The following is a 27,254-nucleotide window of genomic DNA, read 5'->3' on the forward strand; positions in this document are numbered from 1 at the left end:
TCGCTGTGTTGATGCACTGGGCGGGCGCTGAAATGACATGAGGACAAAAGTTGTCCCGTTGGAATTGTAGTCCATATCATACCTCAAGTGGTCCAGGAACCTAGCTAGTTTGTCTTTATCTGTGATTCGCAAGGACAACCAGTTGGAGGGAGTTTCGCTCCTCTCTTCCATTGTTAGACACAAATTGAAGCTGCCAAGAGGCAAGTCAGACAGAAATAGTCCGAAAATGCCTCCCATCGACAATGACACCGGGAGGAATGAACTAAAATCTCGGATACAGGAGCTTATTGATTCTAATCAAGTGTTGGTATTCAGTAAAAGCAACTGTCCATTTTGTGTGAAGGTAAGTCCAACATATGCGTTTACTTTTTGTCTTAACTAACTAGCTGGCTAGCTAGCTTTTGTCTTACTTATTTCTCCCGCGAGTAAATTAGCCACATTCTCCCGCAAATAGAGTTCTTCACGGGTCCACCCAATCGGGTATAGACCCGGACCTGTTAGGATACTAGTCGGGTCTAGGGAAGATTGTCCTCGGGTCCATAGCTAGGTAGTTATCTTGGGCTAACGTTAGAAAACTTAACATAACTAACTTTTAATTGTTTTTTTTTTGCTACTAACAAGTGTTTTAGCTTTCCGTTATAACCATGTATTGACTGAGGCACCACTCATCTCCCCGTTGTGTGTACCTAAAGCTAGCTGGATGACTACCACGCTGGCTAGTGGGGTATATCGCTAGTAATAGCCCATGGATAATCCCGCGAAGACAGAAAGACGGGGTTCAAGCAGCATATCTGTTTTTCTTCCCAGGTAAAGGATCTGTTCAAGGAGCTGAACGTGAACTGCAATGTGGTGGAGTTGGATTTAATTGGTAAGGATGTCAAGCTTCAGTCTTGGAATACGGGTGTACTCTGCACTGTATAGTCTCAATTTATGCCTGTCACACCACATGTAGTTGTCATTGATTGGTATGATCACAATTGTACCAACTAGGTCTGGGGTGATTGTGTTACCGGCAGTAAAGTCACGGTAACTAGGCTTCTCCAAAACTGCGCTCAGATGGTCATTAGTTGCCTACCAAACTTGCCTTGTACTCAGCGTTCTATTGTCCCTCTAATCACGCTGACATAAATGTAAATTAAATCGAAAATCAAACACTTCATGAGAGCCCTGGCATTCAGAGTTTGAGTGGAATAGGATGATCAGCTGTTGCGCAGGGAGAGCCAGCTCCACATAGTTGGTTGATGCATGGAATGAAATAAGTGTTCCTATAAGACCATGTTGTGAAACATTTCTATAGGCTATGCAGTTGCATGAAGACATCGTTTTGATGGCTCTGTTAAAAAGTGGAAGAGCCCATCAGCTTTCTATAGGCCAGGCCTATTATTTGTCAACTTTCCTAATATTAAGCACATTGCTTCGCTTTACAACTGGAGTAATCTACCTGGCTGGCATGAAAATGAAACACAGGAGAAGTGTACACTATTCGCTATTCAAGTGCATAAGGGTTGTTGCCCCCCCCCTCACCAGCTGGGTGAGAATATTATCACTTGTGAATGATGCCCAGTGTGTGTCGTCAAGAAATGGGCCATGCATTTTAATTATTAATTTTTTACTTTTCAAATCATTGTTGCATGCATCTTGTAGCCTAGCCCATAGGCATATCTTTTGATAAGGTTTGCATCACAACTAAAGTGGCCAAATAACTTGAAGTGTAGCCTATAGGGCTGGGACCCCTGGAACAGGGTTGGGACCCCTGGAACAGGGTTGGAGAGCCCATAACCAACAGAACCTAGGGAATGTGTTCTCATAAGCCCACGCAGTCGCGTGTGAAAACTGAGTTTTGACTGTCCGCTATTTATAAAAGGATACCAGCTTTCTTGTGCTGCTATATTAAGCACATAAATCCAGTGTCACCTACCTGGCATATTACAAACGCAACCAAACACAACCTCCATTCACTATTCCAGTGCAGGTTAAGGATGACTACAAAATATTCCACACATCATGTTTAGTAAGCTATATGTAAACACCAGATTACATTGAGAATAGCCTGATGGGTGAGAATATTATCGAGTGCTGGTCAAATTGTGAATGAGAGAATGATGAAGTATGTGCAGCCTGCGCTTGAAACAGAGCAGAGCACATACCTTTTCATGCAACTTTTTTCAAATCCTCATATAGTCTCATCTTTCTACGCTTGCTACATTACGTTTTAATAACAGTGATGTTATATACACACAAACATTTTGGGATATCATTGAATTGCCAAATTGCCTTCAATCGAAGTTCCAAAGGTCTTGAGTACTCTAAGGATCAACGTTTCATCAACGAACATACAAACATTTGCAGTACATGTACACTACATGACCAAAAGTATGTGGACACCTGCTTGTCAAACATCTCATTCCAAAATCATGTGCATTAATATGGAGTTGGTCCCACCTTTGTTGCTATAACACCCTCCACTCTTCTGGGAAGGATTTCCACTAGATGTTACTTGGAACATTGCTGCGGGGACTTGCTTCCATTCAGCCACAAGCATTAGTGAGGTTGGGCACTGATGTTGGGTGATTAGGCCTGGCTCGCCGTCGGTGTCACAATTCATCCCAAAAGTGTTTGATGGGGTTGAGTTCGGCTCTGTGCAGGCCCAGTCAAGTTCTTCCACACTGATCTCAACAAACCATTTCTGTATGGACCTTGCTTTGTGCATGGGGGCATTGTCATGCTGAAACAGGAAAGGGCCTTCCCCAAACTGTTGGCATAAAGTTTAAAGCACAGAATTGTCTAGAATGTCATTATATGCTGTAGAGTTAAGATTTCCCTTCAATGGAACAAAGGGGCCTTGCCCAAACCATGAAAAACCGCACCAGATCACTATTCCTCCTACACCAAACATTACAATTGGCACTATGCATTCGTCCGTCAGACTGCCAGATGGTGAAGCGTGATTCATCACTTGAATGCGTTTCCACTAATCCAATGGTGGTGAGCTTGACACTACTCCAACCGACGCTTGGCATTGCGCATGGTGATCTTAGGCTTGTGTGTGGCTGCTCGGCCATGGAACCCCATTTTATGAAGCTCCAGACTAACAGTTATTGTGCGGATGTTGCTTCCAGAGGAATTTTGGAACTCGGTAGTGAGTGTTGCAACTGAGAACAAGCCATTTTTTAAACGTGCTTCAGCACTCTGCTGTCCCATTCTGTGAGCTTGTGTGGCCAACCAATTCGCGGCTGAGCCGTTGTTGCTCCTAGACGTTTTGACTTCACAATAACCGCACTTACAGTTGACCGTGGCAGGGCAGAAAGTTCACAAATTGACTTGATGGAAAGGTGGCATCCTATGACGGTGCCACGTTGAAAGTCACAGAGCTCTTCAGTAAGGCCATTCTATTGCCAGGGTTGGTCTATGGAGATTGTATAACATCGAACACACAATCTCCGTAGACCAACTATGGCAGTAGAATGGCTCGGCCACACAAGCTCACAGAACGGGACAGCAGAGTGCTGAAGCGCATAAAAAAAAAAAATAGCTTGTTCTCAGGGCCGGCCATGGAACCCCATCATGGGGGCCAAGCCTCCTACAATCCAGGACCTCTATACCAGGTGTTGTCAGAGGAAGGCCCCTAGAAATTGTCAAATACTCCAGCCACCCTAGTCACAGACTGTTCTCTCTGCTACTGTACGGCAAGTGGTACGGAGCGCCAAGTCTAGGTTCAAGAGGCTTCTAAACCGCTTCTAGCCCCAAGCCATAAGACTCGTGAACAGCTAATCAAATGGTTACCCAGATTATTTGCATTGACCCCCCCCCCCCCCCCCCCCCCCTCCCCACGCTGCCGCTACTCTCTGTTATTGTCTATGCATAGCCACTTTAATAACTCAACCTACATGTACATATTACCTTGACACCGGTGCCTCCTGCACATTGACACATTGACTCTGTACCGGTATCCCCTGTATAAAGCCCCACTATTGTTATTTACTGCTGCGCTTTAATTATTTGTTATTCTTATCTCTTACTTTTTGGGGGATTTTCTTAAAACTGCATTGTTGGTTAGGGGCTTCTAAGTAAGCATTTCACTGTAAGGTCTACAACTATTGTAATCGTCACATAAATTATTTTGTCCACCGGTTAGCAACGGGTGTGGCTGAAATGGACAAATCCACTCATTTGGGTGATGTAGTACATGTATAGGACCTATTATTGTACTAAGTTTGTTTCCTCAAGCTCACCTTTTAGCTTTTCCTTATGGCTTTGTCTGCTATTAAATGTTGACGGTTGATCGAAAGGTAAAAAGAGGCTAATGGGTGCCTTTTCTGCAAAGATACAGTGTTTTTACATAGTGAAGATGTTATGTTTTACCACAAAATGCACTGTCAACGTTACGGGCCACCACAAAACGTGCTGAGTCGCTCTCTCGTTCTCCCCACTGCCATTTGATCTCTTACCAGTCACAGCTGTTCTGGTATAAATACACACTGTGCATTACATAACTATTGCTCTGGCAAATACATAGAAAATATCTTTCAGTACTGAATTATGCAATTTATTTAAACACACTCTGTTTGTTTGCAGAACCAAAGTACATTTACATTATAGACTGCAGAGGCTGTCAGCACTTAAGTTGATGGTGTATGTCATGTATATGACTAGTGTACATGTCAGCGATATGATAGGAAGAGTAGGATGAATGATTAATTTCATGTACGTGTAGCTGCTACTCTGCTAACATCTCTTAATGGTTGTGTCCAGAGGATGGATCAAACTATCAAGAACTGCTGCTTGAGATGACCGGGCAGAGAACTGTCCCCAATGTCTTCATCAACAAGACACACGTCGGTGGCTGTGACAAAACAATGAAGGTATGGATTGGCGCAGCAGCTTTCATGAACCACGGATCATTCTCATTTCACTCGTGGTTTTTCATCCTGTCTTGAGATTCAAGCGTATGTCAAACTTAGGCTAAAATCTCAGGTTTTGGCAACAAAGATACCTTTGTGTTATTCATACGTTCCCCTTGCATTTCAACGTGTGGTAAATTATGCCCACCACAGGCTTTAATTTTGGTGCAATATTACGAAAGAGTCTTTGTCTGTTTGCCAGAAACAAGGTTTGAGTGGATCTATTTGGGTCAAGTATGGTTAAGCCAATTTACATCTAAATGCACTACATTTGTCTTTTTACATCAAAATGGCTACTTAAGAACACCCAAACCTAGTCTTCTCTTCCCTCTACACTGAGCTGTAATTTAGCTAATTAAACCATTTTTTTTTGCCTGGTCATGCTTTTCATAAGCTGGCACTTTGACAGCATGACACACTGGTGTATATTTCACTTGAAGCCAGCAACATTCTCCTGATACATTATAATCCTGACAATATCACCACGTGTTCTGTCTCCTACCCTTTTCTAGCAAATGCTGGTTTATTTCTGTCATGTGGCACGGAGAATATCCCTCCGGCATGAATGGTGTCAGCATCGCTGTTGAATGTAGAATACCTTTTTTACATTTTAGTCATGTAGCAGACACTCTTAACTGTAATCGCTCCTATAAGTTGCTCTGGATAAGTGCCTTGCTCAAGGGCACATCGAGCAAATTTTTTCTTCACCTAGTCTGCGCAAGGATTCTAACCAGCAACCTTTTTGTTACTGGCCCAACGTTCTTAACCGCTAGGCTACCTTTCTCCACTCGTAGACATGCACACTTTTCAAGAAGACCCATTTTGGGACCATAAATTAGCATGCTGGTATCCTTACTGTATTTTCACTTGTCTATTTCCCACCAGAAGCAGAAAAATGTTTGTGCCCTTTAAGATTGCTGGGTTAATATTGTTTTCGCCATTGTGTCTGACCACCTGTCGTCCTCTTCTCAGGCCCACAAAGATGGTGTCCTGCAGCAGCTGCTGTGTGGGGAGAATGAGGTATACGACTATGACCTCATCGTCATCGGTGGCGGCTCAGGAGGGCTAGCATGCTCAAAGGTGAGAGCCTCCCAGATAACGCTTTCAAAACCAACCTTACCTCCAGACCTGCACCTTTCTAGTGTAGTATCGAGGCCCATGAAGGAAGGCTGTAAGTTCAGTCCATCATTGGCTCGGTCTGAGGACCTTTCTAGTGTAGTATCGAGGCCCATGAAGGAAGGCTGTAAGTCCAGTCCATCATTGGCTCGGTCTGAGGACGTTTCTAGCTGTACAAGCCATGTGTCCTCTGTCCTTGTTTCCTAAATTCCTCTCAAAGTGCATTGGAGGAGAGGGCCCAAGGTTCCTCCTCTAAAGAGCTTGGAGGTGAAGTTAGGACGGAGGAAGCAAGAACACGATGGCTAGTAATGTTTTCAGACAGCCACGGGGAGGATTTCAGATGGCTCATTATCGCAGCAATAAAACTAAGCATAAAAGCTGAGCTAGTTGACCAGTGGTTGTCTTAATCAAGTTGTCTAAATGGCCGACTGACCTTTTGTGCTTCTCCTGGCATAGGAGGCAGCGTTGCTGGGCAAGAAGGTGATGGTGTTGGACTATGTGGTGCCCACGCCGAAAGGGAACACATGGGGTGTGTAGAGCTTCACGTGTCACACTCTTCAGACATTGAAGAGTTCCGTCGCGCGTGTCAAACATATCCCCTACAGCACACTGCTGCAGGCCCACCGAAGCACAAATCAAAATGGCTTGCAGAATTCTGCTGTTATCAGTAACAACATGTCTGCATATGTCAATGTGGATGAAAATTAAATCTCCAAATGTGTGATTTTGTGTTTCTTTGGCTCGGGACAGGCCTGGGCGGCACATGTGTGAACGTGGGCTGCATCCCCAAGAAGCTGATGCACCAGACAGCCCTGCTAGGGACTTCCATACAGGACGCCCGCAAGTTTGGCTGGGAGTTGCCGGAGGAGACAGGTAACAATTGGGTTGGCGTCTGGGTCAAACGTCAGCAGTTTAGCTTCCAATGTCCATTTTAGTCACTTGGAATGCATGCCCAACACTAGGGACAGGCATGAGTACTCAAACGGACGTCAAAACTCCATCTCTAACCAGCGATAACAAAAACATTTGAAGTACTGTAAAACTATTTGGTGGAGTGTGCTTTGTGGCTTGAAGACAACAGCTGTGTTCCAATACTCATACTAACTGTACTATTTGTGACAAATTGAGTACATAGCATGCTTATTGGTCATAGTATGGATATAGTCAGTATGCCAAAAGTTCACGGATATCATACTACAGGCACCAAAATACCAAAAATATACAAGCAGTGGACACTATTTCCGTGCGTCACAACGTTTTCAGATTTGAATTAAATGGTGGAAAATATTTAGCCGAAGTGGATGCATATCCACTGCTTTAACTAATTATTACAAATGTTAAAATGTTGAGCAATGTAATAAAGTAATGACTTTTCAAATAAGTTACCAATTTCTTAGCTTCGCTATTCTTACAAACCGTACAGCATATCATAACAGCAGTATGTACCTGTATGTTATCTAGCTACCTAACATTAGTTGGCTACTAATACATCGAACTAGGGCTGGGCGATATTCCCAGAATATTATATCACGGTATTTTTTACATTTGGATGGTATTTGACTGTTTTTAGTTTTTGAATAATAAAAGTTGTACATTTGCTTTATGAGTAGTTAGTGATCCCAGGGTGGCAACACACACATTCTAAGTGATTTCAATGAGTCTTTCTTCATTCTGATTGTTTTATACTGTTCAGTTCAACCAAAACAAATTTCAGCACTTCTATAATTTCTGCATTTCTTGCACTCAATTGCAGTGGTGGAAAAAGTACCCTATTGTCATACTTGAGTTAAAGTAATGAATGATACGTTAATAGAAAATTATTCAAGTGAAAGTACCCAGTTAAATACTACTTGAGTAAAAGTCTAAAAGTATTTGGTTTTAAATATACTTAAGTGTCAAAAGTAAATGTACTTGAGTATCAAAAGTGAAAGTATAAATCATTTCAAATTCCTTATGTTAAGCAAAACAGGTGGCACCATTCTTTTTTAATGTACAGATAGCCAGGGGCACACTCCAACACATCATTTACAAACAAATCATTTGTGTTTAGTGAGTCCTCCAGATCAGAGGCAGTAGATGTCAAGAGAACATCCCTGGTCAAGTGCTTGAATTGTACCATTTTCCTGTCCTGCTAAGCATTCAAAATGTAACGAGTGCTTTTAGGTGTCAGAGAAAATGTATGGGGTACAAGGTCCAGTATTTTCTTTAGGAATGTAGTAAAGTAAAAGTTGTCAAAAAGACTAAAGTACAGATACCCCAAAAAGCTTATTAAAAGTACTTTACACCACTGCTCTATTGAGAATGTCCACACTGCCACGTAGGGCTGCACTATATGGGCAAATAATCTAGGACTTATTTTTAACCAAATGTTGCAATTGCGATTTGACTTGCGAATTAGAGCAAAACTGTTGGAATCATGGAAATAGAATGACTGTTCTATGGTTAGAATATAATAGTGCACACTTTGAATACAGTGTTGTTGGAGATGACAACAAATTAAAATGCCAGGTAGGAGTTATTATGACAGGGTAGGAACTAAAGTTTTGATAAGTGTTTCCTAGGGGACCCTGGCTTTGGCCACATTGCATGTTTTCTCTTAGCTACATCAGGTAGCAACAAATTATTGCTTTGCATGTTCCTCTTTGATTTAGAAGATACTGTTGCACAAACAACATGCTGATTTAGGTCTATAACATCACTGGTATTATCAAGCTGTATTAGTTAACTACGCTTGCTCTTACACATTTATTAGCTAGCTAGCTATTAGCATTCGAGGCTAACAATTAGCGTCTCACAAGATTTAGGGCAACTTCCTAAGAAAATACAAACTAGCTGACGCAAGAAACACAAACTAATAGTGTCATTATAGAACACTAGTGGATTTATATTAAGAAGCAAAGTGAAAACAGCATTGTTATCGTCAACATTGTTGCATGTGCTGCATTGACCATGCAGACTGAACGCAAGTGTCTCGTGGTTGGACATCAAATGCCCTCCTTGTCTAGATCTGTGTGGAAAGTGGTGCGGAGAGAGAGAGATGACTCAAGTAGCGAAGTAAACTATAAAAATGTAGATTACACATGACGTATCACATTTAACAAACCAAACATTCAAATACCTGTGTAGAAGGTAAAGTTAAAAACCCAAACCGGTCCCTGCACCAATACCGATATACCTTATTTTATGATATACCGCCCAGCCCTACATCGAACTTGCCAAAATTTTAACTATACGCTATCTGATTATTCCCGTCATTATTAGTTTAGTGGTATAGTCGTGCGTTCTCAATGGACGTTCGGGTGCGTTCGTAAATTCGCTCTGGGTATCTGCTCCGATTTCAGAGCACTCTCGTCCGAGTGTACCAGAGCACAGAATAACAGCTGAATTTATGAACACTCAACACCAGTTGAATATGGCCAGTGACAGTTATCGTTGGCAAAAAAAGGCGTAATTAAATTGCTGCTAGCAGCACAGTTAGTCACCAACGCTCTAGATAACTTAAAAACAGCCTAACCAGCTCTGCTTAGGGCAAGTAAAAATGTCTAATTTGTGTCTTGAAGTATCTAGCCAGTTAGCTTGGGTGCTTGACTGCCGTTGTGAGGTGTGTCCAGTGACACAGCCTGGTAGAGTGAAACGCTCTGAATTTACGAACGCCCAGAGAGCACTCTGGCACTCCAGATGGGATTTTAATAAGACACCCAAAGTCGTAAAATGTCTAACTAGTCATTTGCTATGCTAACAAGAGGTTGCATAGGAACAGCATCAACTTCTGGTAGACAGGGGAAGCGCTAGTATGCTCAACTGAATGGATACCGTTCATTTACAGTATACTAAAATGAACTAAGTGTGTGTGTGTGTATTCAAACACAGCTAAAGTTAATTTGTTTTGACTCTAGTGTTCCATTTGTGCATTTGCAGTCACAACAAAAAATAAACCACGGCAAGCATCACAGTTCACTTCTCACTCCCTCAATTGCGTTAGGACCACTCCCTCTACACGCATGCGGAGTTTGCACACAAGCTCCCATTAGTCCTACAGAAATAAATTCCTATTAAATATGGTGGGCATAAAAAAATGCATTTAGCTGGTGGGATACACAAGCTACATTCCTTGACAAATAACAACAGTTTCCAACAACGAGTTGCAGTTTGGAATAATTTCATCCTGTTTATTTTCCGCTTAGGCTACTTTTCAAACTGCTAGTGTCATTTTTAGAATTGGTTAGCCTGGTCTATAACCCCCTAAACAGGTTCCGCACTGAAAATTTGCAAAACGTGATTTTGATAAGTGTATTTTCCTCAATCATTAAGCCCAGTCTTACTCACCAAACAAACCTGTTGTGGCTGTAATTCATCACCATGCAGTGTTCCATGTGGAATTATTCATCCATTTAGACAGGAAGAATAAACTACATTGTACGTCTGTAGGCATATAGGGAAAGGAAGACCAGATTTTGTTTTGTAACCGTGAAAAAAAATGTATTTCAACGCTCCAAACTAAGCCCCGTTTCATATGATCAGCTTTTGAGAATAACTATTCCAGACGCGCATTACTTCGCACTGGCAACTTTTTCATTCTGAAAAAATATTTGGTTCTATTTTATTCTGCTATATTTAATGTGTTTTTCTATTAACAGTAGAGGCTGCTGAGGGGAGGATGTAATGAAATGGCATGAAACCCATTTGATACCATTCCGCTCCAGCCATCACCACAAGCCTGTCCTCTATTAAAGTGCCATCAACCTCCTTTGTTACTATGTAATAGGTTTGTCTTGACAGTGATAAGGGCTCGGAAAACAAGTGTTTTTATTGACTCAATATACAGTATGAGGCAATAAAGGTTTGTAATCTCTAATGGTTATGATAAATTAGGCATTGTTGTGTACTGTTGGCATAGATAAATGCCCAAATGTTTTTTCTTCCAGTCAGGTCTTCCCTTTGTTCTAAAGTAGATTTATTTTTTCTCCCCCTGTCCTGAATATTTTTATAATGTGAGTACTCGAACAGTCAAATGCCCATCTCTACCCAACACAACCAAAGTAGTAAGGATATTGGGAACAGAGCCACGGCCAGTGCTAGGAATGAAACATGTGAAGGCATAAGTCACTTTCTGATTTAAAAACATTCTTGTTTAAGTCCTCTTCAAGAGCCTGCGGTAACTTAAGGTCATGGAAATGTCAATGTTACATTTTCAGTGACTTTTTCAGTAATGGTAGTAAAGAACTTAAGACTCGTTTGTGTGGTCATTGTTGACTTTGTAATTTTCATCTGGTTCTTAGTGAAGCACAACTGGGAGACAATGAAGACGGCGGTGAACAACTACATTGGCTCGTTGAACTGGGGCTACCGGGTGGCGCTGCGCGACAAGAACGTCAACTACATCAACTCCTACGCTGAGTTCATTGAGTCGCACAAAATCAAGGTGGGTCGGCCCTTTGTGAGTTTACAAGCAGATCTTTGACAACAGTTGTTAATGAATTGACTACCTTTCATTTTCATACGAAATTGACTCTTCCATTCTCATACAGAAGTTACTGCCTTCAATTTGACCCATTTTAGAAGGCAGTCAATTCGGTATGAAAATGGATGGGAACTTTTTAGATGCAAAGCACATGATATATTCTGAAACTGGATAGTAACTTGCTTCATGTTAGTTCCTTGGCTTAACCTAATCAAACAAATCCCAAAGATATTTAATGGCTCTGTACGAACACACTTCACAGCACTTGGTAAAGCAGCTATTATCTCCCATGGGAGATTCTAAACTGCACACCCTTGACTTGACGCATTGATTCTTGTTAACCACACTCAACAGATGAGATGAGTCTAGGTGTTGATTTTAATGGAAATTATTTTGTGTGTACGAGAGAAATAAATCTGTGAAGAATGTTTAACACCGTACTTACCCACTCCACCTACCAGGCGACCAACAAGCGAGGGAAGGAGACCTTCCATACGGCCGCAAAGTTTATCCTGGCGACAGGCGAGAGGCCGCGTTACCTGAGCATCCCTGGAGACAAAGAGTACTGCATCACCAGGTGAGACCCTTCCCTCACAGCACACCGCAGGCATTATTTAACCCACAATCCATTTAGACTGCCGTCCAGCCAGGGGAAAGCCTCATGACGCCATCTATTTTGTGAAGTCCCCCAGTCCCTCCAGCAGCAAAGCACCCCCACAACATGATGCTGCCACCCCCGTGCTTCACGGTTGGGATGGTGTTTTTTTTCTCCCTTTTTCCTCCAAACATAAAGATGGTTATTATGGCCAAACAGTTCTAATTTTGTTTCATCAGACCAGAGGACATTTCTCCAAAAAGTACAATCTTTGTCCCCATGTGCAGTTGCAAACGGTAGTCTGGCTTTTTTATGGCGGTTTTGGAGCAGTGGCTGAGTGCCCTTTCAGGTTATTTTAATATAGGACTTGTTTTACTGTGGATATAGATACTTTTTGCACCTGTTTCCTCCAGCATCTTCACAAGGTCCTTTGCTGTTCTGGGATTGTTCTAGGAGACAGAACTTCTTCCTGAGCGGTATAATGGCTTCATGGTCCCATGGTATTTATACTTGCGTACTATTGTTTGTACAGATGAACGTGGTACCTTCATGCGTTTGGAAATTGCTCCCAAGGATGAACCAGACTTGTGGAGGTCTATAATGTTTTTTTCTGCAGTATTGGCTGATTTCTTTTGATTTTCCCATGATTTCAAGCAAAGAGGCACTGAGTTTGAGGTAGGCCTTGAAATACATCAACAGGTACACCTCCAATTGACTCAAATCATGTAAATTAGCCTATCAGAACCTTCTAAAGTCATGACATAATTTTCTGGAATTTTCCAAGCTCTTTAAAGGCACAGTAAACTTAGTGTATGTAAACTTCTGACCCACTGGAATTGTGATAGTGAAATTATCTGTCTGTAAACAATTGCTAGAAAAATTACTTGTGTCATGCACAAAGTAGATGTTTTAACCGACTTGCCAAAACTATAGTTTGTTAACAAGAAATTTGTGAAGTGGTTGAAAAACGAGTTTTGATGACTCCAACCTAAGTGTATGTAAACTTCCCACTTCAACTATATATATATATATATATATATATATATATATATATATATATATATATATATATATATATCTACACGACCATACTCACTCACTTTTCTAATTTCCACCACATTAAGCCTTGTACCTCAGCATACTCATTTAGTAAGGCTATAATCTCCCACTGGTCTAAACACAGGATTTCCAGATTACCCTCTGCTGCTGTAGACTGGTGTGTTGTTGTAGGAACAGACACTGATAGAACCTGCTTTAAATGGTACAGAGATGGCTATGTCTAATGGTTGTATTGTGACCTATAGCTGTCCCTGGCAACAACAACAAAAATCTTGGTTGACCAAGAGGCGTCAAAAGAACAGATAAATCTATTGGTTGACATTTTTAAACGTGTATTTTTCTGTATATAAACACATCCGATGTGCTTTAATCAAATTAACTATCTGCACTGAGCTTGTCTGATGCTGTTTTGATGAAATTAAGACACATGACTAGAGGGAATGGCCTGGCTCAGACTTGCTGTGTTAAAAAGAAAATGACAGAAAGTGACTGACTAGCACCTGTTGTCTCCCTGTCCTCCCTGCTGCAGCGACCATCACAGAACATTAACAGTTTATCGCACTGTCTGTGTTGCTGAAGCTGCAACATAATAAAAAAGGAAATACAATTATTAGTCACGTGCCGAAAACAACAGGTAGACCTTACAGTGAAATGCTTACTTACGAGCCCCTAATCAACAGTGCAATTTAAAAAAATAAATATGGTTAAGAATGAGAATTAAAAGTAACAAGTAATTAAAGAGCAGCAGTGAAATAACAATAGTGAGACTATATGCAGGGGGTACCGGTACAGAGTCGATGTGCGGGGGCACCGGTTAGTTGAGGTAATATGTACATGTAGGTAGAGTTATTAAAGTGACTGCATAGATGATCACAGAGTAGCAGTGGTGTAAAAGAAGGGAGGGGCGCTGTAAATAGTCTGGGTAGCCATTTGATTAGGAGTTCAGGAGTCTTATGGCTTGGGGGTAGAAGCTGTTTAGAAGCCTCTTGGACCTAGACTTGACTCTCCGGGTACCGCTTGCCGTGCTATAGCAGAGAGAACAGTCTATATGACTTGGTTGGCTGGAGTCTTTGACAATTTTTAGAGCCTTCCTCTGACACTGCCTGGTATAGAGGTCCTGGATGGCAGGAAGCTTGGCCCCAGTGATGTACTGGGCCGTTCACACTATCCTCTGTAGTGCCTTGCAGTTGGAGGCCAAGCAGTTGCCATACCAGGCAGTGATGCAACCATTCAGGATGCTCTCAATGGTGCAGCTGTAGAACCTTTTGAGGATCTGTGGACCCACGCCATATCTTTTCAGTCTCCTGAGGGAAAATGGGTTTTGTCGTGCCCTTTTAACGACTATCTTGGTGTGCTTGGGCCATGTTAGTTTGTTGGTGATGTGGAAACCAAGGAACTTGGCATTCTCAACCTGCTCCACTGCAGGCCCGTCTATGTGAATGGGGGTGTGCTCGGTCCTCTTTTTCCTGGAGTCCACAAGCATCTCCCTATAGGCTCTTGTCGGTGATCAGGCCTACCACTGTTGTGTCATCTGTAAACTTAATGATGGTGTTTGATTCGTGCCTGGCCGTGCAGTCATGAGTAAACAGGGAGTACAGGAGGGGACTGAGCACGCACCCCTGAGAGGCCCGTATGTTTAGGATCAGAGTGGCGGATGTGTTACCTACTCTTACCACCTGGGGGCGGCCTGTCAGGAAGTCAGTTGCAGAGGGAGGTGTTTAGTCCCAGGGTCCTTAGCTTAGTGATGAGCTTCGAGGGCACTATGGTGTTGAACGCTGAGCTGTAGTCAATGAATAGTATTCTCACATAGGTGTTCCTTTTGTCCAGGTGGGAGTGCATCATCTGTGGATCTGTTGGGGCGGTATGCAAATTGGAGTGGGTCTAGGGTTTCTGGGAAAATGGTGAAGCACTTCATGGCTACAGATGTGAGCGCTACGGGTCGGTAGTCATTTAGGCAGGTACCTTAATGTTCTTGGGCACAGGCACTATGGTGGTCTGCTTGAAACATGTTTGTATTAGACTCAGACAGGTAGAGGTTGAAAATGTCAGTGAAGACACTTGCCAGTTGGTCAGCGCATGCTCGCAGTATACATCCTGGTAATCCATCTGGCCCTGCGGCCTTGTGAATGTTGACTTGTTTAAAGATCTTACTCACATTGGCTGCGGAGAGCGTGATCACACTTCCGGAACAGCCATTTCTGACTGAAAATTTGTTACCAAAATTTGTTTAGGCAAAACCTTCCCTATTCCCTCAACACTTGTTCTCTTTACGTGACACGTATGTGTCGCATGCACGTGACCAATAGGGCCTGACCTATAGCATGTCATAATTACATCAATAAATTGGTTATTACAAACCCTTAACACTAACGTGTGACAGCAAAATGGAGAGGACGTGACAAACTCGAAACGGGGGAATGTTTACTGGTTGCTCATGAGGTAAAGAGGAAGTTAGATGTGTGGAATAAATTTGACTAATTGTGGAAAATACTTGAGATCAAGAAAAAGGTAAGGAGCCAGCACTGTGTGCATATTATGTCTCTGCCAAACAGGTTCATGTTTTTCTGATCGTTTGGAACAATGTAAACCACACTAAGTGTTTAGGCCTATTTATTGTTTACGCTAATTATTCAATGGTCACTTTATTTTAAAACTAAAATACTTGATTGCATTTCAAGTCATGAATCATTCATACTGTGATGTCATGAACAAATTAATGATTGATGGATACAGTATTTAGGCTACTGTAAGTATTGAAATATTAGGCCTCAGTAAGTTACAGCATTCAGACTAAACGGGATGTGCTCTTAGGCCTACAGCTCAATGGTGGTTATACAAGGCTGCTGTGTTTTTCCGATGTGGTTGCGTGAGGCTTGGTGCTCACGGAATCAGTAGGCTATTAAACAAACACTCAAACAGAATCAGGATGTGGCTTATTTCGGTAGATGTATATGGATGATTTATAAAGCCAGGCACATTTGAATAGTTAGGCTATTGATTTATAGATCCAATTGAATTGGTTTCCTCTCTTCTCACTTTTCTTAGAGAATTTAAGGCAATGGATGTTTTCTCGTCAATTAACTCCACTGTCTCCGCCGCCAAATTTTTTTTCAACACCAATATGCTGGTTAACTTTGCTATTGTGCACATAGCAACATGGTCTAGGAAATGGCGCCAATTCAACAGTGCACGGATGTGTTTCAGAACCGTGGACAGCGACCGCTTTCCAACGTGGGAGAAGGCGCATTTGTTATAAAATAATAGAATTTATTTGTGTTGCATAATATAACATATACAATTTCAAAAGCGCGTCTTAGTGATGGATTGTGCCATCCCCATGTCCTCCGCAATGGATTAGTCCATTCAGACAGGTGCCAATCAGGTCTTATACACCATGATTCTTTTCTTTTTTTTTGCTACTGCTCGACTAAAGAAATCTTGGTCGACCAACAGCCTATCGACCAGTTGACTAAATGGGGTCAGCCCTAATTGTGACTGAATAACTAAATTCTCAGATTACATACTTATCTACTGGTCTCATAAAGACCCCGGCTCATTTCAGACTACATAACCAGTCTTTCTGTGTATTGTTTGGGAGATTAACTGTTGACATTTTTAAGAATATAACTTTGTTTAGTGAATCAATCTGACGTTCAAGTATTTCACATGCTTATTGCAGAAAGAATGGGTGAATTTTGGCATTGATACATCTAAGATTTATCTATGATTATCTATGGTTTTAACGGAGGTGCACTCTACTCTGGCTGCTCTTCCTGTGTGTGTCCATTCTTTTTACGCAGCGACGACCTGTTCTCTCTGCCCCACTGCCCTGGCAAGACCCTGGTGATCGGGGCGTCCTACGTGGCGCTGGAGTGCGGGGGTTTTCTGGCGGGCCTGGGCCTGGATGTGACAGTCATGGTACGCTCCATCCTCCTGAGGGGCTTCGACCAGGAAATGGCCAATCGTGCCGGCAAGCACATGGAGGAACATGGCGTAAAGTTCCTCCGGAAGTACGTCCCCGTCAAGGTGCGTCAACGTGACTTATCTACTACCAGACCTGGGTTAAAATCTTTTTTGAAATCTTTAGTTTAGCTTTTGGCTGCCTGAAATCCCAGGTGGGTAGTAGATATTGGTTCCATTGCAACAGGTAAACTCAATGAAGTACAGCTAGTATTTAAAATAATTTAAAATAGTGTTTAAACCCAGATCTGTGTACAATAACCTTGTCTTTCCTCAGCTGTAATGACTTGGACATGCCTGGTACTAAATTGCTCTGTCATCAGGGAAGTTGTGTAATATTTTGCTCTCTATCTAAAGGGTTGTCATCAGTTTAAGTTTAACTTTGATGGCTGTTAGCCTGTATGGGCAAACTGAAATAAAAACCACTTGCTCTTTCAGAAAAAGATGCCTTCAGTTCACCTGGCCCTGGCCATTGTAACATTAAAGACATTTTGTAACTAGATATAAAATAAAGTGTGTGTGTGTACACACGCCAGGTGGAGGAGCTGGAGGCAGGTACTCCTGGGAGGCTGAAGGTGACAGCCAAGAGCACGGAGGGAGACGAGACCATCGAGGGAGAGTACAACACTGTACGTAGCCATCACCGTAATGCTCAATATCCGATATAGATTAGGAATCCCAAAGTAAATCTAGCACTTATGACTGAAACTAAGAGTTAAATCTGAAAATATACTACTTAAAAATGTTGCATTAGGAATTAACTCTGCAAGGTTGTCCATCTTAGAGCATTTGTTAAAACAAAAAAAAATGTTTTGTCAGTTAAATTGAATAATTCCTGCCTTGTTTTAATGACATGCTGGAGAAATGTCCTGTTAACCAGGTGACTTCCTTCTCCTCACTCAGGTGTTGATAGCCGTGGGGCGCGACGCCTGTACAGGAAAGATCGGCCTGGATCAAGCCGGGGTCAAAGTCAACCCCAAGTAAGTTTCCTTCCTTATTTTCTCTCACTTAGTTCATTCATCTACCGATTCGCTCTTTTGTTTTCTCTCCCTTAGTTCATTCATCCACCGATTCGCTCTTTTGTTTTCTCTCACTTAGTTCATTCATCCACCGATTCGCTCTTTTGTTTTCTCTCACTTAGTTCATTCATCCACCGATTCGCTCTTTTGTTTTCTCTCACTTAGTTCATTCATCCACCGATTCGCTCTTTTGTTTTCTCTCACTTAGTTCATTCATCTACCGATTCACTCTTTTGTTTTCTCTCCCTTAGTTCATTCATCCACCGATTCGCTCTTTTGTTTTCTCTCACTTAGTTCATTCATCCACCGATTCGCTCTTTTGTTTTCTCTCACTTAGTTCATTCATCCACCGATTCGCTCTTTTGTTTTCTCTCACTTAGTTCATTCATCTACCGATTCACTCTTTTGTTTTCTCTCCCTTAGTTCATTCATCCACCGATTCACTCTTTTGTTTTCTCTCACTTAGTTCATTCATCCACCGATTCGCTCTTTTGTTTTCTCTCACTTAGTTCATTCATCCACCGATTCACTCTTGCAGCCGTCACCAAGGAGATGTAGACAAGGTGCTGTGTGTGCCTGTACCTTTAAGACTCCAGTCATGGTGATTCAGCACTATTGCCACCCCTGAGAGAGGGGGGGGGGGAGAGAGAGAGAGAACTGTCACTGTTGGGATTTTTGTGCTTCATTAGTTTACTCCCATTAGGGGAGGGGTGGTAGGGTTAGGGGAAAATAATATAGGAAAATGCATTGAATTTCTATGTATGGGAATTGGTAATGGTGCATACAATTACATTGATAGAAGCCACAATCTATATGCAATATTACATCTGATCCACCCCTAAAGAAAAATAATAATACAAATGTGTTTTTGTGCTTTGTAATTAGAGAAACTCCCTTGTGCTTGGGTGGCAAATAGCCTAGCGGTTAAGAACATTGGGCCACTAACCGAAAAGTCACTGGTTCAAATCCCTGAGCCAACTAGGTGAAACTCTGTCTGTGCCCATAAGCAAGGCACTTAACTCTAATTGCTCTGGTAAGTCACTCTGGATAAGAGCGTCTGCTAAATTACTAAAATGTAAAATGCTGTAACATTAGGAAACAACGGTATCTTAAAAACCTTGGGCTTCTTCACAATCATATAAACTGGATTGAGGATGATGTGTTTTTCATGTTCCTAACATGGTGTTTGGTTATGCCATAAAGTGCTTTAGGCCGTAGTGATAAGGCAATCGCCAGGTTTAGGAGTGACTGCACCTCGGAGTCAGCCATGTGACTGGGATCCTAGCAGCATTTTAACACTGGGCTGACTGACACACGGCTAAAGGGCCACCGGGGTTGCACTACGTGTCGTTGACGGGGTTGCACTAAGCGTCGTTGACGGGGTTGCACTAAGCGTCGTTGACGGGGTTGCACTAAGCGTCGTTGACGGGGTTGCGCTACGCGTCGTTGACGGGGTTGTGCTACGCGTCGTTGACGGGGTTGTGCTACGTGTCGTTGACGGGGTTGTGCTACGTGTCGTTGACGGGGTTGCGCCACGCGTCGTTGACGGGGTTGCGCTACGCGTCGTTGACGGGGTTGTGCTACGCGTCGTTGACGGGGTTGCGCTACGCGTCGTTGACGGGGTTGCGCTACGCGTCGTTGACGGGGTTGCGCTACGCGTCGTTGACGGGGTTGCGCTACGCGTCGTTGACGGGGTTGCACTACGTGTCGTTGACGGGGTTGCGCTACGCGTCGTTGACGGGGTTGCACTACGTGTCGTTGACGGGGTTGCACTACGTGTCGTTGACGGGGTTGCGCTACGTGTCGTTGACGGGGTTGCGCTACGTGTCGTTGACGGGGTTGCGCTACGTGTCGTTGACGGGGTTGCGCTACGCGTCGTTGACGGGGTTGCGCTACGCGTCGTTGACGGGGTTGCGCTACGCGTCGTTGACGGGGTTGCGCTACGCGTCGTTGACGGGGTTGCGCTACGTGTCGTTGACGGGGTTGCGCTACGTGTCGTTGACGGGGTTGTGCTACGTGTCGTTGACGGGGTTGTGCTACGTGTCGTTGACGGGGTTGTGCTACGTGTCGTTGACGGGGTTGTGCTACGTGTCGTTGACGGGGTTGCGCTACGTGTCGTTGACGGGGTTGCGCTACGTGTCGTTGACGGGGTTGTGCTACGTGTCGTTGACGGGGTTGCGCTACGTATCGTTGACGGGGTTGCGCTACGTGTCGTTGACGGGGTTGTGCTACGCGTCGTTGACGGGGTTGCGCTACGCGTCGTTGACGGGGTTGCGCTACGTGTCGTTGACGGGGTTGTGCTACGTGTCGTTGACGGGGTTGTGCTACGTGTCGTTGACGGGGTTGCGCTACGTGTCGTTGACGGGGTTGCGCTACGTGTCGTTGACGGGGTTGTGCTACGCGTCGTTGACGGGGTTGTGCTACGCGTCGTTGACGGGGTTGTGCTACGTGTCGTTGACGGGGTTGTGCTACGTGTCGTTGACGGGGTTGCGCCACGCGTCGTTGACGGGGTTGCGCTACGTGTCGTTGACGGGGTTGCGCTACGTGTCGTTGACGGGGTTGCGCCACGCGTCGTTGACGGGGTTGCGCCACGCGTCGTTGACGGGGTTGCGCCACGCGTCGTTGACGGGGTTGCGCCACGCGTCGTTGACGGGGTTGCGCCACGCGTCGTTGACGGGGTTGCGCCACGCGTCGTTGACGGGGTTGCGCCACGCGTCGTTGACGGGGTTGCGCCACGCGTCGTTGACGGGGTTGCGCCACGCGTCGTTGACGGGGTTGCGCCACGCGTCGTTGACGGGGTTGCGCCACGCGTCGTTGACGGGGTTGCGCCACGCGTCGTTGACGGGGTTGCGCCACGCGTCGTTGACGGGGTTGCGCCACGCGTCGTTGACGGGGTTGCGCCACGCGTCGTTGACGGGGTTGTGCTACGTGTCGTTGACGGGGTTGCGCTACGCGTCGTTGACGGGGTTGCGCTACGTGTCGTTGACGGGGTTGCGCCACGCGTCGTTGACGGGGTTGCGCCACGCGTCGTTGACGGGGTTGTGCTACGTGTCGTTGACGGGGTTGCGCTACGCGTCGTTGACGGGGTTGCGCTACGTGTCGTTGACGGGGTTGCGCCACGCGTCGTTGACGGGGTTGCGCTACGCGTCGTTGACGGGGTTGCGCTACGCGTCGTTGACGGGGTTGCGCTACGCGTCGTTGACGGGGTTGCGCTAAGCGTCGTTGACGGGGTTGTGCTACGTGTCGTTGACGGGGTTGCGCTACGCGTCGTTGACGGGGTTGTGCTACGTGTCGTTGACGGGGTTGCGCTACGCGTCGTTGACGGGGTTGTGCTACGCGTCGTTGACGGGGTTGTGCTACGTGTCGTTGACGGGGTTGCGCTACGTGTCGTTGACGGGGTTGCGCTACGTGTCGTTGACGGGGTTGCGCTACGTGTCGTTGACGGGGTTGCGCTACGCGTCGTTGACGGGGTTGCGCTACGCGTCGTTGACGGGGTTGCGCTACGTGTCGTTGACGGGGTTGCGCCACGCGTCGTTGACGGGGTTGCGCTACGCGTTGTGTAGGAGGGATTATTGACAAAAAAGCGAAATGTCTAATGAATAACAGAGAAATGACTTGTTTTTAATGTGACTTGAGAAGTTGTTCATTGTGGTATAGTATTCTCTTGTATAGACGCACACACACATTCTGTCCAAACACACTCTAGACCTGGTCGGAGTTGTTTCGCATGGTCAGATATCAGATTATGCAAATACAATGGCACACCAGTTTTTCCAGGATCAAAACGGGGTTTAGGTGGTGGGCGTGATGTGGGCATAGCCCATTTTGCCATGGGGCTTAGAACATATGCATTTTTAAAGTTAACCTCATTCAATTCTACACATTTGCCATGGTTTGTCTTGTTCTTATAGTATCTGAATGAATTTCAGATTCTCCCTGACTGTTTCGTTATATATTTTGGTGATTGTTGTTGTAATATATATATGTCTCTTTACATGGGGATCTAAAATTAGTCAGATGGGAGTCGCCAGTCATGTTCCCCTCGCTAAGCTTCCACTCTTTCTCTGCCTTCCCCAGGAATGGTAAGATCCCGGTGAACGACGAGGAGCAGACCAACGTGCCGCACATCTACGCCATCGGAGACATCCTGGAGGGCAAGTGGGAGCTGACGCCCGTGGCTATCCAGGCTGGCAAGCTGCTGGCACGCCGTCTGTACGCGGGTGCCTCGCTCAAGGTAACTGTCAGACAGCGGGCCTTCAATTTAACCCCTAGGAGTTGCCTTTTCTATTGCTAGACCATAGCAGATTGACAGTGTGACCCTCCGGCAGTACTATCTCTGTGCCTCTGCTTTGAGGAGATTCGCTTGTTTCTTTCAGAAGAAAATACGGATGTTGGCCCTCGTTGGTGTTATGTGGTGGGGTCTTTGCGCCCCACCTAAAATGTGTAAACTAGAAGAAACCATGTACAGATTTTCCCTAGCTTCTATCATACAGTAGGGTATTTTGCCTGGTGAACCTCTGATGTGACACCACCTGGTACAGACAGTAAATTGTTATTAATTGCGGTTGAATTTTGTGTGCAGTGTGACTACGTGAATGTTCCCACCACGGTGTTCACCCCTCTGGAGTATGGTGCCTGTGGGCTGTCTGAGGAGAAAGCTATGGAGCTGTACGGCCAAGACAACCTGGAGGTAGCTACTGACGCAACACACGCTCCACTTCCAGCCTAGTGGTAACCTGGCCAAAAATGAACACCCTGACAAATATGGTGTAGATTTTGGCATTTGTGAGTAAGAATGTCTAATTCACCGTCCACGTTGGTCACACTCGGGACTCTACAATGGGAGTATTTCATAAAAATAGTCTAAAAATTCAAGTATGGCCAAATGTGAGTTGTGATTTTATAGCAAAATAAATGCTGCAGTAGATGTTGTCGAAGTATTTCTGCCGTTTTGTTTCATATTTGGTCATGCACAAAGAAATAAGAATCCTAACATTATAGCTATCCCTTTTTGTGCAGCAACACTGGGGGCTTGTGCACGCAATAAATATTTGTTTTTAGGAGCAATGCGCATTAAAGTTGGTCTAATTTACTGAAATGTACTGAATTGAGACTTTCCTTGTTTCTTGGCTATTTATACTGAACAAAAAATATCAACACAACATGTAACAATTTTAAAGATCTTACTGACTTAGTTCATACAAGGAAATCACTAAGCCCTAAATTTGTTTTGTGAAATCCATAGATTAGGGCCTAACTGGGCAGGGATGGAGCCATGGGTGGGCCTTGGAGGGCATAGGCCCACCCACTGGGGATCCAGGCCCAGCCAATCACAATGAGTTTAACCCCACAAGGGCTTTATTACAGACAGAGATACTCTGTTTCATCAGCTGTCCGGGTAGCTGGTTGCACGTTGTGAGGCTGGTTGGACAACTGCCAAATTCTCCAAAATGATATTGGAGGTGGCTTATGGTAGAGAAATAAATTAACATTCAATTATCTGGCACGCTCTCAACTTGAGACGTGTGGCAAAACTGCACATTTAGTGGTTTACATTTTTTGTCCCCAGCACAAGGTGCACCTGTGTAATGACCATGCTGTTTAATCAGCTTCTTGATATGCCACACCTGTCAGGTGGATGGGTTATCTTGGGAAAGGAGAAATGCTCACTCACACGGATGTCAACAAACTTGTGCCCAAAGCTTGAGAAATAAGCTTTGGAAAATTTGATGGGATCTTTTATTTCATCATGAAACGTGGGACCAACACTTTTACATGCTGCGTTTTTATATTTTTGTTCGGTATACATTATATACGCTACATTGTTTTTCAATGTTTGAGTTTGCTTCTACTGCTAGCAAAGAGACATCAATTGGCCCCTGCTATTGAGATTCCTCACAGGCACACATGACTATTGGCCCCGTTACCTAGGTAAGCTTAAAGGGGCAGCTGCGTTTTTGTCTCTGATATTTTGGTTAAAAGACAGGTCACATAAAATTGAGTTGAGCAATATACCACATTATCTTACTAGTAATACATTTCTTGTTTTTGACATGCTTAGTAATCTTTCTATCTTTAAAAAATAATGTAAAACAAATAATGTAATTATGGAAACACAAAATTGGCTGGTTAAAATAATCTTGAGTGACTGGTAGATTTAAAAAAAAATATATATATATATATAATCTACCTGCCACTGTGGCTGGTAGCCAAGGTTAGTTTTAGGCGCCGATTGGTGCTTCAGCCACATCACACACACTCGCAGCCCACTGGCACTGAATAATACATATTGGATCGATATCAACTGACATTTTGGCTCTGCTCTAGCATACCAGTTGAAATGTGGACACTGGAACAAAGCCTTTGACACACCAGCTAAAATGGCTAGCTATTAGACAGTGGAAAACCAGAGTTCTGGTTCTGTGTTCACTTATGATTTCTACCATTTCTTTCAACTTTTCTAACTGATACTTAACACAATTTTTTTCTCCCTTATTAATAAAATGCATGTTATTCTTCCATTACGGTATGTGCATTTAATGTCCTTGTTAACTGTGTAGGTGTACCACAGTCTCTTCTGGCCTCTGGAGTTCACCGTCCCCAGCAGGGACAACAACAAGTGCTACTCAAAGATCATCTGTAATAAATTGGACAATGTAAGAACACCCTCTTTCCAAACTTACCTGACTACCTGTTTTAATTCATAGATACAGCAATTATCGTCACCTATTTCGCCGTATAGAGTTCAGACTTTCTCACATTGAAAACAAAGGATGTCTGGAAGCCAGACAAATGACACTCATTGTAAATGAGAACTTGTTCTCAACTGGCCTACCTAGTGAAATAAAGGTGAAATAAATAAAACTGGGAACAAAAGGCTTCCACCCTGACAATGCGAACCCATTGTCACTTGTTTCTGAAAGCTATTCTAGAATAGCTGACACGTATGTGAAATTCAACATGTTGAAGACGAACACAAGTTCCTCCATGCAGGGTCTGGCTAACATAACAAAATAGATCAAGTGTATCGGTAATGTACTATCAGACCCTGTAACACCCTTCTCTGTCTTCCTGCAGGACCGTGTGATCGGGTTCCATTACTTGGGGCCCAATGCGGGAGAGGTAACGCAGGGCTACGGTGTGGCCATGAAATGTGGCCTGACCAAAGAGCAGCTGGACAACACCGTTGGCATACACCCCACATGCGCTGAGGTAAGACTGATCCCAGACCAGCTGCAGGCCGCATTTCATATATATATATTTATTAGTGGCAGGTATAGTAAGTCCCTCCACAGTGCAAAAAAGTGGTTTCATACTCAGTTAACCCAGTGAGCCCCCAGGCCCATGTTTCCCAGTGTTAACAACATGCATTGTAGATTATAATAAGAAGATAATATTATATTGCATTGTGTTACACCCTCTAAATTAATTTCACAGATTTCTTGGCCAAAGTCCGTTTAATCTTGTAGTACTTTTTTAAAAATAACACAATCTATATTATATATGTATATATATATATATATATATATCCTGCAGTACTTTGTCCGCGGACCCCACTTTGAGAACCCCTGTCATAGGTAACTACGTAATGTTCAAGGCTAATGACATCAGTATTTTGTTGCAAGCGCACCCTCTATCCATCTCTATGGTTTGAGCTTGGCTCTGACCATTTAAAAACAATTATTGCGAACAAGTCGTGCCACCTCGCTATGATGCAGATCTCAACAGTCTTTCTGCTTCTTTTCTTCCAGATCTTCACCACCATGGAGGTGACCAAGAGCTCAGGCGGTGACATCACCCAGACGGGCTGCTGAGGTTAAACCCTGCTTGTTTAACGGGCTGTCCTGTTCTCCATCTTAGATCTCTCACCTCGTAGCTCTGCGCCAACCTGGCCCCCTCAAATTCTATACCCAAGACCAATCGCTTCTCAGGAAAAACCAATAAGGTGATCAGAAACGGGGGGGGGGGGGGGGGGGGGGGGGGGAAGAGTCTGAACGGATGAAACCACACATTTAGAAATAAGGGTGGGGAAACAGTGGGTCAGTATAATACTGTCTGAAAGATTGAGCCAATAAATGCTCTGAGAGGGCCTGTAGTGTGGACATAAAAGACATATGAGGTGATTAACTATCTAAGGGACAGCCTGCTAGATAGCGGGGTTACACTGCTGCTTTCACAATGCACCCTGTGTGTGTCTTCCTCAGAGGTGCACCACCCCTCTCTAGGGATGGGTGAGTGCTGTTTGACGTGCTGGCCCTTAACCCAATCACTGTGGTGGGCTAGAACTGATGTCCCTCTGTCCAAAGACACCAGGGGTGAACCGAACCCTTCGTCCAAACTTAAACACACACACACACACACACACATCTACACACACATGCGTATAATGACTCCTGTAGTATGTTAACAGCTGAATGGATACAATAATTATCTGATCCAGTGTGGTGGAAATGGCTGATCATTTTTACTCGGTGGAAGTTAACTACTATGTCCTAAGATGTGTTTATTTTCTTATCTGGCAAGCCATCAACATTCCAGGCATTATTTCTCATCAGAAGTGTGTATTGTCCGATATCTCAGAAATGGAAAATTGAAATCAAGTTTAATGTGGGGCAATGGATTTTTTAAATATCAGTATTTCTCATGGTGTCGAACTTGCCGTTTCTCCACATCGGGATCGTCGACTTTAGATTTAAAGGCAACTCCCAGTTCCAACTTCTACCAAACTGTTAACCAAAAAGGTGCATGTAGGAGAAGTCAAAAGAAAGAACCTCTGAACCATCATTCAAATCTCTGTCCTGCTTCAGAAAACACTGTTAGTAATTCCAATGACTGAATACATAAAACATTAATTGTAGTGATTTATTGTATATATTTGACACACGCACACACACTTTAAAAGTTTTCAGTGGATAATGAAATAAATGCTTCTTTTGTATCAGTTTGATCTTGCTGTTTTGTTTGCCTCTGCGTTGTGTATGTAAAATGTATCCAATCTGGTAGAGGACAGTATTTAAGAGTTATTTTCTGCCTACTGTTGAGCAGTGACACCGGTCAAAATGAATAAATGACTGCTTCACTGGTATCACCGTTGTTCTAGATCACTTTGATTAAAGTCTTGAAAGACAATGTCAACATGCAAA

At 43.9% G+C, this 27,254-nt stretch overlaps 1 protein-coding gene across 1 annotated transcript; it reads left to right on the forward strand.

Moving 5' to 3' along the window:
- On the forward strand, positions 1-27,254 carry LOC110528504 (thioredoxin reductase 1, cytoplasmic). The gene is made up of 16 exons (XM_021610609.3): positions 1-343; positions 808-868; positions 4,753-4,862; positions 5,874-5,981; positions 6,474-6,546; positions 6,768-6,890; positions 11,297-11,439; positions 11,940-12,055; positions 16,933-17,158; positions 17,629-17,721; positions 17,996-18,072; positions 22,189-22,345; positions 22,694-22,801; positions 24,672-24,767; positions 25,189-25,323; positions 25,863-27,254. The coding sequence occupies exons 1-16, from the start codon at positions 227-229 to the stop codon at positions 25,929-25,931; spliced, it is 1,812 nt and encodes a 603-aa protein (XP_021466284.3). The 5' UTR covers positions 1-226; the 3' UTR covers positions 25,932-27,254.

The sequence above is a fragment of the Oncorhynchus mykiss genome, chromosome 7 (assembly GCF_057628025.1).
Source record: "Oncorhynchus mykiss isolate SJ-2025 chromosome 7, ASM5762802v1, whole genome shotgun sequence".
NCBI classification, from domain to species: Eukaryota; Metazoa; Chordata; class Actinopteri; order Salmoniformes; family Salmonidae; genus Oncorhynchus; species Oncorhynchus mykiss.